The sequence below is a fragment of the Chaetodon trifascialis genome, chromosome 22 (assembly GCF_039877785.1).
Source record: "Chaetodon trifascialis isolate fChaTrf1 chromosome 22, fChaTrf1.hap1, whole genome shotgun sequence".
NCBI lineage: Eukaryota > Metazoa > Chordata > Actinopteri > Chaetodontiformes > Chaetodontidae > Chaetodon > Chaetodon trifascialis.
This window is the reverse complement of record NC_092077.1, coordinates 940676-959891: the sequence shown is the minus strand read 5'-3', so window position 1 is coordinate 959891 and position 19216 is coordinate 940676. Positions and strand designations below refer to the sequence as shown.

General features: G+C 41.1%; 1 protein-coding gene across 9 annotated transcripts in view; it reads left to right on the top strand.

Moving 5' to 3' along the window:
• Positions 1 to 19216, top strand: part of LOC139350903 (pleckstrin homology domain-containing family A member 5-like) — a 251205-nt gene that overhangs the window by 196939 nt on the left and 35050 nt on the right. For 2 of the 9 annotated variants that reach the window (XM_070992563.1, XM_070992562.1), the window contains 9 exons: positions 436 to 555; positions 1847 to 1900; positions 7899 to 7979; positions 14312 to 14374; positions 14544 to 14624; positions 14794 to 14946; positions 15692 to 15793; positions 16163 to 16271; positions 16535 to 16578. In XM_070992563.1, coding sequence (XP_070848664.1) covers positions 436 to 555; positions 1847 to 1900; positions 7899 to 7979; positions 14312 to 14374; positions 14544 to 14624; positions 14794 to 14946; positions 15692 to 15793; positions 16163 to 16271; positions 16535 to 16578 — 807 coding nt within the window. Of the gene's footprint in view, positions 1 to 435; positions 556 to 1846; positions 1901 to 7898; positions 7980 to 11629; positions 11841 to 14311; positions 14375 to 14543; positions 14625 to 14793; positions 14947 to 15691; positions 15794 to 16162; positions 16272 to 16534; positions 16579 to 17317; positions 18160 to 19216 lie in introns of those variants that run through there. The other 7 variants (XM_070992568.1, XM_070992565.1, XM_070992564.1 and 4 more) reach the window with 7 other exon arrangements.

The following is a 19216-nucleotide window of genomic DNA, read 5'->3' as shown; positions in this document are numbered from 1 at the left end:
ATCCTTCAAACATATAAAGTTTGTCACTGTGGAGAAAGGTGCTGTCTTGTACCAGCAATAACATTTTAGCAGCAATAACGTTTAATTTTCTGTTCACACTTTTTCTTGTGTATGTGTCATTTGTTCTCAGGTCTCTTGTGAAAGCTTGATCTCAATAAGAATTCCTGAATAAATAATGCTTAACTAAACTAGATGTAAAAAGAAGAAAAATGAGGCAGGGGGACTGAAATGTCTGCTGTTACAGTTGAAGAGAAAAGTTGGTTTAAATGGATCATCTTACAGTTCTGGGATTAGAATTGTTTGTACTGGAAAATTAATCATTTTTGAAAGTAGTTCCTTTCCTCTTAATGGTCATCAGAGGCACTGCATTATGTTAATTTCAAACAGTGGACGGGTGTTATTGATGTCGTCTCCTCTGTGTGTTGCTCTGTGCAGCCTGAAGAGCTGACCCTGCTGCTGATAAAGCTCCGCCGGCAGCAGGCGGAGCTCAACAGCCTGCGGGAACACACAGTAGCTCAGCTAATGGCCCTGGGTATGGAGGGGTCCAACGCTAAGGTCAGCACTGTGTATACAGTAGGTGTGTGTGTATGCATGGATTTGTGTTTTCCCCAGTGGATGAAGTGACTTAGGTCACTTATACCTGACTTTTTGTCATTTTAAATCTATCATTTGGCTATGTGAACGCCCTAAATTCATTCATTTTGGAGTACTGTTCTGGCATGAATAGACACACAGGCAGGTGGAGGTGTAAATCTGTTGGGGACGTTGGGATTTGATGCATGGATTTACGGGCTTTCTTTTACACATGCGTATGTGTGTGTTTGAGCTTGTGTTTTTGCATGGGGATTCTACTCCTGTCCATGCATGTCAGCTTGAGGTCTCTGTGTGAGTGAGAGCCAGGAGAGCATGGATGTATTGCAGCTGATGCATCAAACAACATGGCATCTGTTGTCTCTTTTCAGGTTGATGTACAGTACATCATGAGCGCTGCTTTGAAACCATCAGTGTGCTGTGTTTTCTAAGATAGCTTAAGTTATTTTCTAATGCATGTACAATACCTGTGATGTATGTTTTCATGTGTTTTGTGTTAACTGAAATTGTAGATTTTATGATTCGTTTTACAGAATATGTATACTAACTAGTAACAGTTTAACAATGTAGAGATATACAGCTAATATATGATATGAGACTATATTCTGTATATGGTAACATGGTATTAGCAGTGACATTTTTACATCATATCCAGATTACCACTGGGATTTTCTTGAGTATCAATATCTACTGAAAGTATCAGCCAACCCTTCAAGTACTGTGTGTGTTATGAACAAAATACCTAAGAACAGCTCCATCTTCTCAACAGTGCTGCATCAATGTAGATTAAGTCATGACCTCTCTTATTCTGTTGTTTTTATTATTTTCTTACACCGAGCACAACAAATAGGCCTGCAATGCTGGAAACACACTTTTTGCATCCACCATATTTAATCCTATCACAAGACAGAACTTTGATATTTGAAGATTCTGCAAACCCTGTGTTCATTAATGTTTTTTATCATTTGGTACAAAACCTTTTAAAAAAAACTAAAACATGATCCTCAAGTTTATTCTCATTGAAAAATAAATATGCATACATACATTTATGTGCAGCGCTGCCTTTTAAATTATCCTATGTCATCATTTCCCCACCTTCTCTTTATGACCTCTTCATTCCTGTTCAAATGTGCCTTTGACTCCCTTTTTCCTTCTCTCCATCTGCACTCTCTCTCCCTTACCTGTATGCCTCTGTCCATCTCTACCAAACATGGCTAAATTTCCTGTTTCTTCTCTTCTTCTGCGGATACTGCAGACTGATGTTCTTTCCCACCACCTTCAGAGGAACCTAATTTACCTTGATAGCCAGGTGAGAACTTCTCAGCTTACTCCTGTCTGTCTCCATCTGAAGATGCTGCTAAGTAAAAAGTTTGAATTTAAAGCATTTTGTAAGGAACTGGAACTTTTTAACCTAGTTTTCTATTAGTGGAAGCTTTTTTATTTTTCTGTAGACAGCACACATACATTCATACATGGTAATTGTACCTTTTTACTGGAATCACTACACTTTTTCAGTTGTTCTACACAGAGCAACGCAGTACAACAAGACAGGTTGCAAACAGAGAACTAAAAAAGAAAGAATAGATAAGGGTCATGGAAACAGAGAGTGGAGCAACTCAAGGTGCATTGTTAAAAAAAAAAAAAAACATTGCTAATAATATTATTAGTTTGTAAACAAAAAAATACATATAAACCCTAACAAACCCTAACCCTAACCCTATAAATAGGAGGAAGTAGGAACCACAAAGCTCTTGACAAAATTTAATGCAGGAGTACAAAGAGCACAGCTTTTGGGACATCACTCTGGTTGCAGGTGCAACAGAGCATTCGGACCACAGCCATCAGTGATGCTGGCTACAATACACAATGCATCAATAATGTACTTTCGTAACAGGTTATCTATATCAAACAAGCTACAACTTTATGCAAGGTAACTTTCATGGGGCACTGAAATTAAAGGAAACATCAGCTGCCTGGAATGTAGGAAATCAAAAAAAAAACAAAAAACCTTTGGATTGGCCTTGAAATATTCACCAGCAAATGTATTGCATCATAGGAAGTTAGTTGCAATATGTATGAACACAATATGCATAAACATATCCATCAACTGTTTCTTTGATGGATAGTTAACACAGATAATGCTGTTATTTGTAATATACCAAAACATCACAACATCTATACATGCATACTGCTTAGGGCTATATTAAACGTCACTCACAGCCTTATTCAGAGTGCATCAAGACTGAACTTCTCTGATTGTTTCAAATGCCAGGCTTGTACACTTATGACTAGTACAGCTCAGACAACACAATAAGGTGACTGCAGGCAAGTACATGTAAATGAATGATGAAATTAAAGTAAGATAAGGGCAGTGATTTAATTCAGTATCTTGAAGTTGACTTAGTGATTAGGACATAAAGTATTTTTACTATTATTGTTGTTGTTGTTGTTTTTGTTGTTGTTGTTGTTGTAATTATAATCATAATCATGATATGGATGTTCCCACTGGAATCTAAGTGATCTTTTATTACAGCATACTCGGGCTGCCATGCTGATTGCAAGAAAACAGAACATGTCAAAAGTTCACACGATAGGCACACTCTGATTAGGTCAGGCATCTAAATGGATTGTTTATTTTTGGCCTGGAGGTTAGAACTTGCCTTCCCACAGTTCCTGCATTATTGAATGTGACTGTTCAGCTCTGAAAAGTTCATGTGCTTCTGGGAGAGACTAGCCTTGGACAGGCTGTGTAGAAGTAGTTGCTAGCAGATGCTAATTAAAAAAAAAAAAAATCAAATGGTTAAAAAGGACAAACAGTCTTTTGGGGTAGCTGTTCCCCCTCCTCAAAAGATTCAATCCAATTTTCAACCATGGTGTTATCTGGGTTCATGTACTTCAAAGGTAGTGAAATAATCTATTGTCTTTTTAGTCTGTTTATTCTAAATTTGATATGCTTCCACCTCCAACCCCTTTTCTTCATTATGTATTGTCCCAACCTCCAGTCAGTGTTTCATTTAAATTCAGGTCTGTATTTTTGGACAATCACCTTGCAGAGACTTAGAGGGAAACTATTGTTTTATTACAGCTTTGGTCTTATTTTTTTTTTACCTCTACTACTGTTATGATAACATGATAAACCAAACTGTGTGGGCAGCTGTGGCTGAGGAGGTAGAGCAGTCGTCCACGTATCAGGAGGTCAGTGGTTCGCAGTCTACATATCCTTGAAAAAGATACTGAACCCTATATCCCTATATTGCCCCTGATGTTGTGTTAGTGTGTGTGTGTGTGTGTGTGTGTGTGTGTGTGTGTGTGTGTGTGTGTGTGTGTGTGTGTGTGTGTGTGTGTGTGTGTGTGGTAGCACACACTGGAGACAGCCCTGCTGTCTGCCAGTGAGGAACTGAGTGAACAGAGTGGTTCCAATGCTGCAGCCATACAGAGCCTGGTCCAGCAGAGAGATGTGCTGCAGAATGGTCTGTGTATGAATGGTTACTGCTCATAATGAGCAGGTGGCACAAAGCCACCAGTGAATGAATGGGTGAATGTCAACTAGTATTTGAACTTTGAGTGGTAATTAAGACTAGAAAAGTGCTATATAAATACAGGTCATTTACCATAACTTCTGAAAGTGGCAACATTACTAGAAATTGGTCAGACAAGACAGACAAGCAGTCACACCATCATATAGATTGTAAACATGCAAAAAAGAATTTGCAAGGTTATTTATCACTTATACTGAATTGCAGATGAAACTAAAAATTACCACACCTCAACTGTATGTATGCCAGGTTCACGATTGTTTTCTCTTCCAAATAAGTTTGACTAACCTGAGGATTTCATTAAAATCTTAATGATCATCTGATTGCCTGTGTTTCTTGCCCCATTGCACCTATTTTTAGTGATGCTGCTCCAAGATCTTAGCAATTACTTTGGTGTGTATAAAATATCATAAAAGGTAGAACCACAGGCCGCTAATAATACTTTTTCTTTAGAATTTGCTTAAAACTTGCTTGAAACTTGGTAGGTAGTGGTAAGGGTATCATCGTGTGTCCTTTTATTTCTGAAATATTTTTGTTAACAGTAAACAATAATACAGTTGAAAGTAGGGTCAGGCAGTGTGACAGTATATACCATACATTAGCAATGTTTCCACTGGTAGAGATCTGGCAATACTACTCTGCTACACAGCAAGCAAGTGGGCACGTTGATGATGTTTCACAAAGTGTAGCTGCTTCTTCATACTTTTTGTTTGCCTGTACATTGCTTTCCATTCTTTTGTTGATACTGTGGATACATCGAAATACATGTAAGTATTGATATCAATGCAAAAACAGTCATCATAGTGTGGCAGATAACTGTAATAATCGTTCATTTGTGGAAACAAGCACCAAAATTGGCACACATACTCCTTGGGGATTACTTTTTGATAAAACCCGTTAGCCACCTAAAAATTCATGATGGTGGCCATTTTTCAAGATGGCCACCATTGAATATACAATAATACTGCATTTCACAATAAAATCGCATAGACTTATCCTATTTGAATGATATTGGTGTCAAATCATACATTTTTCACTATGTAGAATCCGAATTTGGACCCTTGGACTTACTCACTGGCTTCCTTGCACCATATATCAGTGCTGTCTAATAAGCCCTGCGTCAGTTAGCTAGTGTAGATTACATGTAATAATAGCGCTGTGGGATCACTCTTTGTCTAGTCTCTACCCTTTGACCTGTTAGGCTTGGGAAACCCTGCCAGGAGTACAAGACTCCCGCCGACATAGCTCTAGGGGTCATGGAGACACGCAAACTGCCACACCACGATAAGGTGATGATCCCATCGAGGCAGGGTTTTTTGTTTTTTTTTTGTCTTTTCCTTTTTTTAAATTTTTTTTTGTCTTTTCCTCTTTATTTTTTATTTTTTTTGTCTTTTCCTTTTATACTTTTTTTTCACATGTAGGCAGGAGACCTATACTTGTTTTTCACTCATAGTCTTGCTGCCTGGATAAGTAGGCCTATACTACAATGCTTCTAAATCTCGCATCTGCAGCTGCACAGTGCCGTGCAGGTCAGACCAAAGCAATAGCATTTGCATCGACTGCAGCATTCCGATTTGCATCCACACTTGGTCAGCTGCTGGCAACTCTCTGCAATGGGTGGGAGCTCTGTCCAAACGATCTGCCACAGATCTCCTTTCTTGGTCCAGCCCCAGTTGGCAGGAGTCTGTGTTTCTGGTTGACGTTCTGTTGACTGACTCCAGATGCAGCCCGCCTGGTAGGCAGCACGCTTCACATGCTGCTTCAGCGCTGATCGGGTTGGAGGAATGGCTTCGTACGACCTCTGCTTCCGAGCAAACATGTCCAACCTTGCATCATCAACACCTTCAGCTGTGCTGGATCTGTCGTACATCATGACCAAGAACTTCTCCAAGTGCACATGGTGACTTGAGCTCTTCACCATTGTTCTTTTGGCAAAGACAACACTTGCTCCAGTCAGTCTGGAATTTAGACCGTCCTGCATCTGTATTTGCCATCTTGGTGAATGGTAATCAAGGTATCACAGTGCGATAATTATCTGTATTCAGTGAATCAAGGCCGAGGGGTTATCCTTTTACCACCTTGCACAATGCACAATCATGCACAATAAAGTATGGGATACGACTAGGTTCGGGAATAAAAATATATGACCTACACCTAGGGCTGCACGGTGGCGCAGCAGGTAGTGCGCGTGCCTCACAGCAAGAAGGTTGCCGGTTCGATCCCCGGGTCAGACGGGGCCTTTCTGTGTGAAGTTTGCATGTTCTTCCCGTGCATGCGTGGGTTCTCTCCAGGTACTCCGGCTTCCTCCCACAGACCAAAAACATGCTCATTAGGTTAATTGATGACTCTAAATTGTCTGTAGGTGTGAGTGTGAATGTTTGTTTGTCCTTGCATGTGGCCCTGCAATCGGCTGGCGACCGGTTCAGGGTGTACCCCGCCTCTCGCCCATTGTAGCTGGGATAGGCTCCAGCCCCCCGCAACCCCGAAAGGGATAGGCGGTATAGATAATGGTTGGATGGACCTACACCTAGCCCGATCGTTCACCCAGTATCATTTAAGTCCCGTGCGATCTGTACACCATCCGGGTAAGTCCATGAACAAGTCATGTTAGCCCCCTTACCCTTGGCTCGGCTCTCCCGTGCTGGCACACCCTGTCAATTCAGGCACGGCTGGCTAACTAAACATCTATGTTAAACTACATGTAATCAACACTAGCTAACTGATGCAGGGCTTGTTAGACAGCATTTGGGACACTAAAGTCATTATTTAGCTACACCAAACAAATTAGATGGTCCAGATTCAGATTCTACATAGTGAAAAATGTATGATTTGACACCAATATCATTCAAATAGGATAAGTCTATGCAATTTTTTTGCGAAATGAAATATTACTGTATATTCAATCAGCATCATTGGCGGCCATCTTGAAAAATGGCCGCCATCATGAATTTTTAGGTGGCTAATGCGTTTTATCAAAAGAGCAATCCCCAAGGAGCATGTGTACCAATTTTGGTGCTTGTTTCCACAAATGAACGATTCTCCTGTAATTTGCAGTTATGTGCCCCACTATCATTACAGATGAGTCCTCCCTCTCCTCCTCCTCCTCCTCCTCCTCCTCCTCCTCCTCCTCCTCCTCCTCCTCCTCTTTGTAAAGTGTGAACTGCATAACAACACCTGGTGCAGTTAAGATGTTAAGTGGACATACTACACCTATCTCAAGCATATTTATTAAGTCTCTGCAAGTTGATGTTCATTCTAAATGTCTTGACTGGCTGAAAGTTTTTGTTCCAAATCAAAATGGTCCTACAGAAACCCAACATACTGTATATAAATTAAGTGTGAGAATCCAACAGGGATTCGATGACAGTCCTATGGAACTGACCCATTTAGACTGAAGACAGACTGGACCTCGGCCAACTTCAGTCCCTATTTGTGTCTCATTTACTTGACACCAAGTGACCTGTAGTTCGTCATGTACTTGAATGCACCAATCACTGCCTGTTTCAGAGAAGGTCATCAATCATGTTCCTTACGTTTAAGGTTAGGGTTAAGGGCAAGTATTGATCAGTAAGGTAGAGAACAGTAAACTGTCAATTACAGTGGTAGTAGAGTGGTGTTTATCCTGGGTTTTCTCCTCTTTAAAGAGAGATGTTGGGTGAGTTGGGAGGGTTAGTCTCATTACAGCCATTAAATAGTGACTGACCCATCAAGCAACACTTACTGCTGTATTGTTACACCATTGTATCCTCTTTCTCCTGGGTGCTCCGCTAGACGAAGGAGAATGAGCCTCTTATCTTCATGATTCACACTATGATCGAGAACTCAGCACCAAGGCCGCAACTCTACCAGCAAGTAAGGTCTTTAGCAGGTTCTGGCTTGAGTCAGTGTCAAGATAGTCCATTTGTCTTCAGAAATATACTGTACCATACCAATATAGCAATATACAGGCACCATATGCCTGATGGTGGGTCAAAACCTCAATCATGGAATTTTCAGTTTTAAACATCTTACAAGTTTTATCAATAAAGTACTGGGTTTTTCATCTTATTTTACACTAAAACTTGAAAGCACCAAAATTTTAGTGTTAACGTTTTTGTTTTACGTTAAGTACACTTCAATGAACTAAACTGAAGAGTTCCATCACAAAGAGACATACAGCTATCATAAAGTACAGGAAACTTGGTGTTTTTTTGCCCAAAATGTTTTCTGTTTTTTCCATATTAACTCTTTAATTTCAACTCAATTGAATTGAACCTGACTCAAACCAGACCTTTGCCTGGTAGCCAAGTGGTTGTGTATCCACGTCTTCCCCTTCACATAAACCTTTTGTTTTACCACGTTGGATGCAGTCAGTCCATTCATCAACCAGTTATTAATCACATCACAGCATTATTTAAAGTGTATATGATGTTGTTTTTGATTCCAGTACATCTCATATCATTGCTTTCTGTTTGATGCTGGTGGAAGTGACCTGAAGCAAGCATGGCTTATGGTGTACATAGCTATGGATTTCTCCTCACATCGTCTGTCTTCATACAGCACTGTTCATTGTTGAATGTCACTCTTACACTGTTTGGATGTCTTTATTTTAATGTTTTTCAGTATTTAAATGAATAGTTCAACATTTAGGAAATACACATTGTCTTCCTTTTTGAGACTGACTGTGAGTCTGGACATGATTAGCCTATCTTAGAAAAAACACTGAAAGCTGAGGATACTACCTAAAATATCACCTCTGAAACTTACTAATTAACACATCATATCTTGATTGACTAAACTGTCCACAAACAAAACTATGAAGATGGAATTTGTTGTTTTAGGGGGAGTTATGAGCTGGAACTGTTTACAGCACCTCTGTGCAGCGTCCCTGTGTGCTGGTAGCCACATATGATGAGTGAGCCCAGGTTTTAGTACAAGTCTCTGTAAAGGTACAGTAGTACTAAACCTGGTAACTCCACCCTGACAAGATTCCAATACACTGTACACAGTCATTGCGGCGCAGGCGTGGCGCAGTCAGGTCCGCTTCGCCGATGGGGCGTAGCAGCACAGACTTTGGTATGTTCGCACACTACGCTGGCGCAACTCCTCCCCCTTATCATCTCGGTCCCACCCAGCGGCGCAACTCGGAAGGAGGGAGGAGAGAAGGTGTGGAGTGTGTTTGACACCGCCGAGTCCAATCCTTACCAATCACACCAGCTCTTCACCTCACCTTTAAAAACGCCGCTGGCGAGGCGCATGGCAAGTTTCAAGGATGACTGAGGTGAGGAAACTGTCTGATGCCCAAACTTCTCCCAGGAGGAGACGTTCTGGTCCGAGAGGTCCAGGCTCGCAGTGGCTGTATCTACGGCCTCACGAAATTTATTTTTATCTGTTTAGTGTGGAAAGTTATTGATCGTCAGAGGTTTTTTGAACTGATGTTACCGCAAATACTCACTTAATGACAAAGCTGGGCAGCGAGGCGCTCCCTCCTCTCCCGTACACTCTGCTGCTCTCCCAGTTGACACGGCACATGCAGTTCGGCCTCTCTCCATCTTAAGTCCCTTAATGTGTCCTCCTTGAGTTCATAGTGACATCCACATTGTACAGCCATGTTGTGTAAAACGCAACATGCCATGAAGAATGCACCGACACTTTGAGGGCTGTATGTTAATAAACCACCTGTCCGGTCCGGACATCTAAAACGCATTCGATGACTGACCGAGTACTGCTGAAAACACCATTAAAACTACGCTGCCGTCTTGCTGAAGGTGTGATATATGGCGTCATCAACCACGTTTTCAGTGGATAGTCGTTATCACCTAGCAGCCACCCATCCAGAGGGGTGTCCCCCTGAAAGACTGTAGGGATGCTAGAATTCACCAGGATGAACGAGTCATGTGCCGACCCGGGGAAATTAGCATACATGTTTGTCACCAGGCAATTTGAGTCACAGATCACCAGACATCTCTGTTTCACCTGTGTACATTCGGTCAGGTGGGCGGCACGATGGGGCAGCAGGTAGTGCCCGTGCCTCATAGCAAGGAGGTTGCCAGTTCGATCCCTGGGTCGGGCGAACTTCTGTGTGAAGTTTGTATGTTCTTCCCGTGCATGCGTGGGTTCTCTCCGGGCACTCCGGTGTCCTCCCTCAGACCAAAAACATGCTCATTAGGTTAATTGGTGACTCTTAATTGTCCTTAGGTGTGAGTGTGAGCGTGAATGGTTGTATGTCTCTGTATGTTGCCCTGCAATTGACTGGGAACCGGTTCATTGTTACCGTGCCTCCTGCCCAATGACAGCTGGGATAGGCTCCAGTCCCACAACCCCGTCAGGGATGGTCGGGTATAGACAATGGATGGATGGATGGACATTCGGTCAGGTTGAGTGATCATTACGCGTGCCGAATGTGCTTGCGATGTGGTCAGATGAGATACTGATCAAATTTAGAAATTTAGGTCTGACTGTATGTGCTGACTCAGATAGTTGCATTGAATCGTGGCCATTGTAATTATTGATCGCAGCAAAATGCCAGACACTGTGGAAACCTGCCTGTGAGATATTGGTGACGTGAGCGCACGACTACACCGGTTTATGAAAATGCACTTGCCCAGCGATGCACCGCTGGTGCACATAGTTGACCAGGTCTGGGTTCGCCGGCTGATTATGCCGACACCTCCCCCTACTGCACCGCAACGCCCATCCTGGCGCACCTCTGTGCGCCTCGGTTTAACAAAATACCAAGTGCGCTGTGCACCTGCCTGCGCTGCACGAAAATACCACTGCGAAGGGTGGGCATCCTGCACTGTGCCAGTGGCGGAATCGCAAATAGAGGCCAGAGAGTATGATCTGTACCAGCTCTATATGGAAAGTGTCCTGAGTCAACTTCTGTTGTGATTTGGCACTATATAAATAAAATTGAGTTCAACTGAAATTTAAGTTTCTATTTGGATACAAATTAAACAAACAAACAAACAGTGAGTTAATCAGTGAGCTTTAGAGGTGTTGTCAGTGTACTTTTGAAATTTGGACAGACTTGTTAGGGTAGGACAAAATGTGATTTACATTTTCAGTGCCTATATGCATTACCTTTTAGTCTACAATTTCAAGTATTGTGTGAATATAGATCTGGAGATGGAAGTTCCGCTACCTAGGTTATTCAGATGAGTATGTTCCATTTGTGCGACACCTATTCCAAAAATGCTGTCACACTGATTGTAGCCACAACCCATAATAATTGTAATATTGGTCATAGCAGTAGTAGTATTTGTTTGAAATTTTTTGAATTTCACATTTGGGTCAGTTCACAGTAAACCCAACTACTCCATATCAGGCCAATTTCGGAAGTGTCAGTTAGCCTTATTCATAAATGTTTTTTAATAATTTACTCTGAGAAGATGATTCAGAAAAATGAAAAAGAAGAAATACGAACTAATCTGGCTCAGAAAACATGTGGCCACTATGACATACAGCTAATAACTACTTTTTTAAAAAGGTTTTTTTTTTTTTGGCATTTCTGCTTTATTCAGATAGTGACAGCTGATGAGAGACAGGAAAAACAGGGGAGAGAGAGGGGATGACATGTAGCAAAGGGACTGGGCTGGAATTGAACACAGGCTGTTGTGGTAAGGACTCAGCCTTAATACATGCTATGTGCTCTAACAGGTGATCAACCAGGGCACCCACGCTAATAACTATTTTTAAATTCACTCTCAACATTTTTCTGCCATAATGGCTTAAAAATTTGATAATTTTCTAGCAAACTGAACGGAAGCATGTAAACATCTTTTGATTGTTAAGATAAAAAACACCACATACTGGTCTTTGTATCCATCTGGTGGTTAAAAATATGTTAAACTACCTTTGAATCAACGTTGAGGTTGAGGAGGATGCTCAAGAGGCCCACACAGTTATGGCCAGTGCAGTGTTTATGGTGATGTTATGTTGATGTGTGTCTTGGCTGGCATCAGCAAATCATTAAGTCTGCACAACAGTAAAAATTACTAATTGCCTATGTACACTAGCTTTAGTGCATGGTTGTCACATGGCCTGTGAACTCAAATAGGAGCTAATATAAGAGCTGAGACAAGGAGTAGGTGCAATGAAGAATTTATTAACACAATACTTAATAATTAATTAGTAATTAGTAGATAGGAAGCAGAGTGGCTTGACGAGGGGAGATCAGGGGCTGAGTCAGAGGGTTGAGTAAGCCAGGGCAGAAGAACCAGAGAGTGAAGGCTGACCAGAAGGAGTCAAGAGTATGTGCTGGAGAGTGCTGATCCAGAGTAAGTTTCAGGTAATGCAGGAGTCAGAGCAGTTACTGCAGGCACAGAGGAACAAGAATTAGCAAGAGGTTTTATCTAACAAAAGACTGTATAGCTGAGTGTACAATATGGTGCCATGGTAGAACTGCAGCTGAGCATTTAAAGCAGAGATGATTACAGCTTGCCAGAGAGAGAAAATTAATTTGTCACACACACGAAGCACCTCAAGCACCAACACAGAAAAGCAGGCAAGTGAGAGGGCTACTAGTACTTCCTGGTAATGTAGTTTATTTAGAACAATTATGAATCACAAAGAGAATCTGATCTAGAGGGGAGGAGTACAGGGGGAAGTATCAGAGAATTGTATTACTTTATTCCAGACCACTGAAAATCTGCTTTACTCTGCTCTTGTCTATCACCTCCTGTCTGAGCAAACAGCCTTTCTTTTTCCTTTTTTTTTTTTGGAGGAAATGGGGTTAGGGTTCATCAGTTGTCCCGGTGCAGTTTATATTGTTGCTACGTAAAAACTGTTCCAAAACCCTGTTGCTTTAGATTGATAGACATTTTCGTCAACAATATTTAAGGGGAGGTGTATTGAATGAATAGACTCTGTCATAGAATTTTTTCTTATGTCTCTTTATCCTTGCATTTTACATATAGTGCATTCTGTAGCTATGGAGATTTGACACTCAGTTTGCACAGATAGATCAATGAGTCTTTGTCTTACCCTGAAGAAAGTTATATGTATGGTAGAGATTATACATGGATGTGGTTTCAGATGCAGAGTCATACTGGCATCTGTGGTTCTTCAACCAAGCAACAAGAAAAAAACATCAACAAAATGTTTATTTACACACATTGATATTAAGCCAGTAAATAACAGCTTCTAATGAATCTGGTCTTTGTGACTTCCATAAGTCTCACATAAGAATTAGAAATGAGGTCTTAATTTCTGTCTTATGAAGACACTTACCCCGAAAGTTTTGTTGAAAAGGTAATAGTTTTAGCTACTAAAATACTGTCTCAGGAACACTGTCTTTTGCAGTCCTAATTTTGATTGATTGATTGATTGATTGATTGATTGATTGATTGATTGATTGATTGATTGATTGATTGATTGATTGATTGATTATAGTGTCTCTTTATTACAATAATAAAATAACACACTGTCACCTGTAAATGAAAACACAAATTTAATGATTTTTTCCATCCATCCATCCATCCATCCATCCATCCATTGTCTATACCCAACTATCGGGGGGGGGGGGGGGCTGGAGCCTATCCCAGCTGTCAACGGGTGAGAGGAGGGGTACACCCTGAACCGGTCGCCAGCTGATCGCAGGTTAATGATTTTTTTCCCCAAAAAAAGAGGGTGCAGAGGAGGGTGAGCAGTTTTTCACAGGGCAGTCTCTATGTGGTCTCAGAGACAAAAACCAGGGGAAACAACTGACAGTTCTCTTTAGGCTTGCTATTAAACATTTTTATTTTTGTCGTCATCTACAGAAAATTACACTATTGCTTGTGACTAATATAGTCTGGGGCTTAATTTGATCTTTATTATTGTGCATCTGCACTATCTACCTCCCTCTATCTGTCTCTACATTCTAATATTCAGTTACCATATCCCTGGTAATACCTGGATAAACAGGTTCAAGATAAATTAAATAGGATTAAATGAATATGCATCCCTTAATGAAGAGTAGGGAGCATAAAATCTATAGCATTTGGGGAAAACAAAAATAACTGAACCCACAGTTTAACAGATTGCATCATCTATACACTGGAACAAAAATAAGCAAGAAAATTGAAATGTCAAGTAAGCAAGGATAAAGTAAGATTTTGGAGGCGCACTGTTCATGGCTGACGGGCTTGGCTCTCCATCCTAACAGATGTGTTGCTGTCGCCCCCTGCTGTCTGTCTGTGTCTGACTGTGCCTTCTTGTTTCAGGTCAGCCCACAGGACTACAAAGACAACTCCTTCATCCAGAGCACAGAGGAGGCCGACATCGACGTAAGATTAAGACAGCTTATAGTGAAATAAATAGCAATTTTAAGAGTTCAGAGTTTAGTTCGTGTGTGTGTGTGTGTGTGTGTGTGTGTGTGTGTGTGTGTGTGTGTGTGTGTCTGTGTCTGTGTGTGTGTCTGTGTCTGTGTGTTTCTTTGTGTTTCTTTTGTGTCAGACCAAGCTGAGCAGACTCTGTGAGCAGGACAAGGTGGTAAAGATGCAAGAAGAGAAACTGCAGCAACTCCACAGAGAGAAGGTACATCTGTCAATGTGTGCATTATTGTTTTTGTGTTTTTGTTAACTCATATGTACAATAAGAGAGAGTGTGTGTGTGTGTGTGTGTGTGTGTGTGTGTGTGTGTGTGTGTGTGTGTGTGTGTGTGTGTGTGTGTGTGTGTGTGTGTGTGCGTGCGTGTTGTGTGGCAGCACACACTGGAGACAGCCCTGCTGTCTGCCAGTCAGGAACTGAGTGAACAGAGTGGTTCCAATGCTGCAGCCATACAGAGCCTGGTCCAGCAGAGAGATGTGCTGCAGAATGGTCTGCTCAGCACCTGCAGAGAGCTGTCCAGAGTCAGCACTGTGAGCACACCCCAATTTTTACTCTACTATATAAGAGAATGTATGTTAAGAAAGAAAAAACATCAAAATATGTTATTTATTGGCTCCAAATAGGAATGAAAATGAGGCACTGACCTACATGTGAATAGTATGAGTAACCTACCCTATAATGTAGGTTAATTAGTAGATCCAATATGATCCATTCTCAGAGGTAGTGTGATAGGATTAGGCATTTATTTGGCAGAAAACCCAAATGATACTAAGTACAACTGCCATCATACAGCAGCACCAGACACACATACCAGCGTTGCAGTGCAGCAGCGGAAGTTGTCCTTTAACCACAAAAACCAGCTGAGTCTATGTTGCAGTATGAAGTGTGAAGATTATGTTAGGTATGACTGCAAGACTACACAAAAAGCAATGTGAAAAAAACACTTACCCACACCCAACTACTAATCTGGTTATTTAATTGGCTTCAATTGAGGCTTAAAGTCCACTAACATTCTCTTGGCTGTCCATCAATATTAAATGCTGCAATATTACTACATACAATTTGTGGATTTACAATAGATGCTACAAGCCACATTAGCCAAAGTTTGTCTGTAAAGATAAAAACCAAATACTTTTCAGTAGTGTATGATTTATTTGAATATATCAGGATAGGGAGGCAGTTGGGAATGTGTTTTGGCATGCACATACATGTACACAATATTCAAAGGCTCACACAGTCCCATGACCCTACTGTTGGCTGGTGCCCTGGTTTCAGGAGTTGGAGCGGTTCTGGAGAGAGTATGACAGGTTGGGAGCAGATGTCACTCTAGCCAAGTCCAACTTGCTGGAACAGCTGGAGGCTCTGGGCAGTCCACAGGTAACATGCATGCACGCACACACGAGTAATACATGGCCCCACGCGCGCGCGCGCACACACACACACACACACACACAGACACACACACACACTTATGTTTCCATAAGTAAGGTGAGTCCCCAAAATGTGACTGTGTAAACAAATTTATGTCATCACAGCATGAGTAAAACATTGGGACACACACAAATGAACACATACACTCACAGAAATGCTGTTAAAGAGTTTAATCACCCCACAAAGTGTGTGTGTGTGTGTGTGTGTGTGTGTGTGTGTGTGTGTGTGTGTGTGTGTGTGTGTGTGTGTGTGTGTGTGTGTGTGTGTGTGTGCGCGCGTGTGTGCGCGTGTGTGTGTGTGTGTGCGTGTCCTCAGACAGAGCCTCCAAGCCAGCGGCACATCCAGATACAGAAGGAGCTGTGGAGGATCCAGGACGTGATGGAGGCTCTGGCTAAAAACAAACCACAGCGGACCACAGACAGCAGTGAGTCTTGAACAACACTTAAATAAGTTGCATTTTCTGAATTGAGTTTCTGTTTCTGTTTCTTAATCATTTCCATATTGTCCTAAGAAATTATGGAGAATAAAAAATTAATTTCTGGTAACAACATTTACTTAGGTAGAGCCAAAACCCAATTCAGATGTAAAAGGAAACACAGTTTAAGTGTGTGATCACAAATGCTTTTTCAAGTGTATTTTCTATAAGAAAATGTCCAATTCTTTTCTCCATATTCCCGTGTTCAACAGACTTTTCTGGTTCCAAACCGCTCTCCACTCTACCAAAGAATGAGGTAAGACAGATCCCAAGCCCACACAGCATATACTAACATCCAAACTACATCACCCGCTATCACTTGTGGTATCACGTTTGGCATTTGGGTTAGCCTGTGCCTCCAGTTGAATGTCTCAAAGATCCTTTTTAAAAGAAAGAATGAGTCTGTGAGTAACCAACAGGGATGTAATGTATATGCATTCATCCTGACGTCATAAAGGTGACTGTCTGAGAGTTAACATAAAGCACATAGCCACCAGATTCACCAGGCACATATAGGTAGCTTCTCGTCATTTGTTATCAGCACTGGATTAATCACTGGCTTTTTTATTTTGTTTTGGTTTTTTTTGTTAATCAAATACTAGTTGTGTGCTTTTTGTACTATTGTTGGCAATTTTACAAATCATTCTAAAAGTGTGAAGCTTTACTTCTTCCGTGCAGGCATCCACTGGTTTCAGTTTCATTCAGTACACTATGGAAGTCAAATCGTTGAATCTTTAAACTTGCTTGAGGTAGCTAATCTATCACAGTGACCTTTGCCAGATTACAATGTAGGCAGTTTGTAATGGAGTTGAAGCAAGGAATGATTAGAAAGCTCCTTGTTGATGCATTCATGATTTCTCCAACCTTCAAGAGTTTAGACTGGAGTTGTCTGTTTGAGAGCAACCTTTTTATTACAAGAAACAACCAAATTCATTCCTTTTCATGATGCCCATCATTGCTCATTAAACCTTGTAGCTTTCTATTTTGGTTCACAGAAGCCAACTTAAGGAGTGTTCAGGCTGAACACAAGGTGAATTTTTTGTCTTGTTATTCATGCAAATTTGACCACTGACTAGCTTACCTGTTTTTGCAGTTTGTGTGTGGCACAGAAACAGACGTTCCTGTCAGCTCTACGAAGCATTCTGGAATCTTTGTTTTGGTTTTACAGCCCGTAGTTTAACTGTTTGAGTTCACTCTGACATCTCTCATCAGCCTAAATTCCAGCAGAAACAACTGGCAGCTGTTTTTAGTAAAGAATCTCTGATAAAACCACTGTTTTCTTACAGCTCAGCACAAAACAGCAGACACAGTTCATGCCCTGCTAACAACTCTCTACCAGATGTACAGTCCACAGGGTTTCCGCCAGTGTATTGAATGCCCGGTGGTCCACAGGGCCTAAGTTGACTCCTCACTGGGCTTGTAATACAAATAAAAAAAAATTCTTTTAAGGAATAACTGCAAAGGTTGTGTGTGTAATTTTGGCAAGTGTGCAATTTGAAGAGAGAGAATGAGTGTATGTGACAGTGAGTATGAAGTTAGCAGTAACATTATGGTAATAACAGAATTTGTCTCTGCTAAAACTCCTCAAGACCAAAGCCAAGTACTGTCTTGCTTACTATGCGCTGATTAAAAAAGCAATGTGCAAACAACTCTTTTTACTGACATGGGAGCAATATGTTGTGTCTCCACTAGCTCATTCACTCACTCATCCATCCTACCTAATTCTGGCAAGTACAAATTGCTAAGATGAGAAGAGACTATGTGTCACTCACACTATTGTCCAACTTTTATATTATATTATAACTGTATTTGTGGAAATTTATCAAGTTAATTATTGTATTAACCTCGCCCTGTGAGAAGAGCAACCACTTTGGTGTTTGTATCAACTCAGCACTTGCTCTCTCCATCCAGAGCCCACTCCTTGCCCTAAGCTTAAGGTCTAACTCAGGTTGCACGAATCACTCACTCACTCGATACTTGCTTTCCCAGCCCCAATCCTGCCTCCTGCCCTGAGTTAAAGGTATGACTCGACACACACCACTCACTGTGTGTCACTGCTGGAGTTGGCTGCTCCGCTCTGCTAACAGTAGTCTTTCTGTGACAGTGTAGACAGCATTCAGAACATACTTATATGTTTCTCTTGCAAATGTAATTATTTAGTCATTAAATCAAAAAATGCTTGTCAGTGCTGCATTTTTTGAAGATATACTATATATAACTCTGGCATGTGCATGCTGTAGATTGTTCAGGTGCTGCACTCCCTCACAACTGAATAAAGTGTGTGTAAGAGAGAGAGAAAGAGAGACAGAAATTTAAAAGTAAACATTTTACCTTTGAAAAATCTCGCTCTACTTGTGTCAAACAGTAGAAACTGGGAATGGGTGGGACTTTTTGGCTCAGTGGGTGTGAGATGACTTGATACATTGCTGTCAGCTGTATCAGTCTGACATAGTAGTCAAACTGTGTAGTTACAACTTTCTAGTTCAAAAGGGACCCAGAAACCTTTTTTCCCCACAGACAATCAAGTAGAGGTCTTCATGGGTCCAAAAATTTGTAAACAAACCCAGAAAGACCATCAAATATACTTCTTGGAACTGAACTAAACCCTTCTTTATTTGAAAGCTTAGAGCTGGACCCTTGAAGAACTGAGAAGTGTCAGACATAGACCTTGGTTGGAGACATGGACCCCTATTGGAATTTCACTGCTGATTACTCTTAACAAGTTAACATTTATTTACAAGTTATCAGACAAAACTTTGTGTCTTACCTAATGTAACATTAGAAGCCTTCTGCTCTGTGTCCTAAAGTAACACATGATCTACCCTCTTTGTCAAGAAAATTGGTGAAATACTTCCAGAGTCAGTTATTCCTCTCTTGCTGATAGAAACAGCATG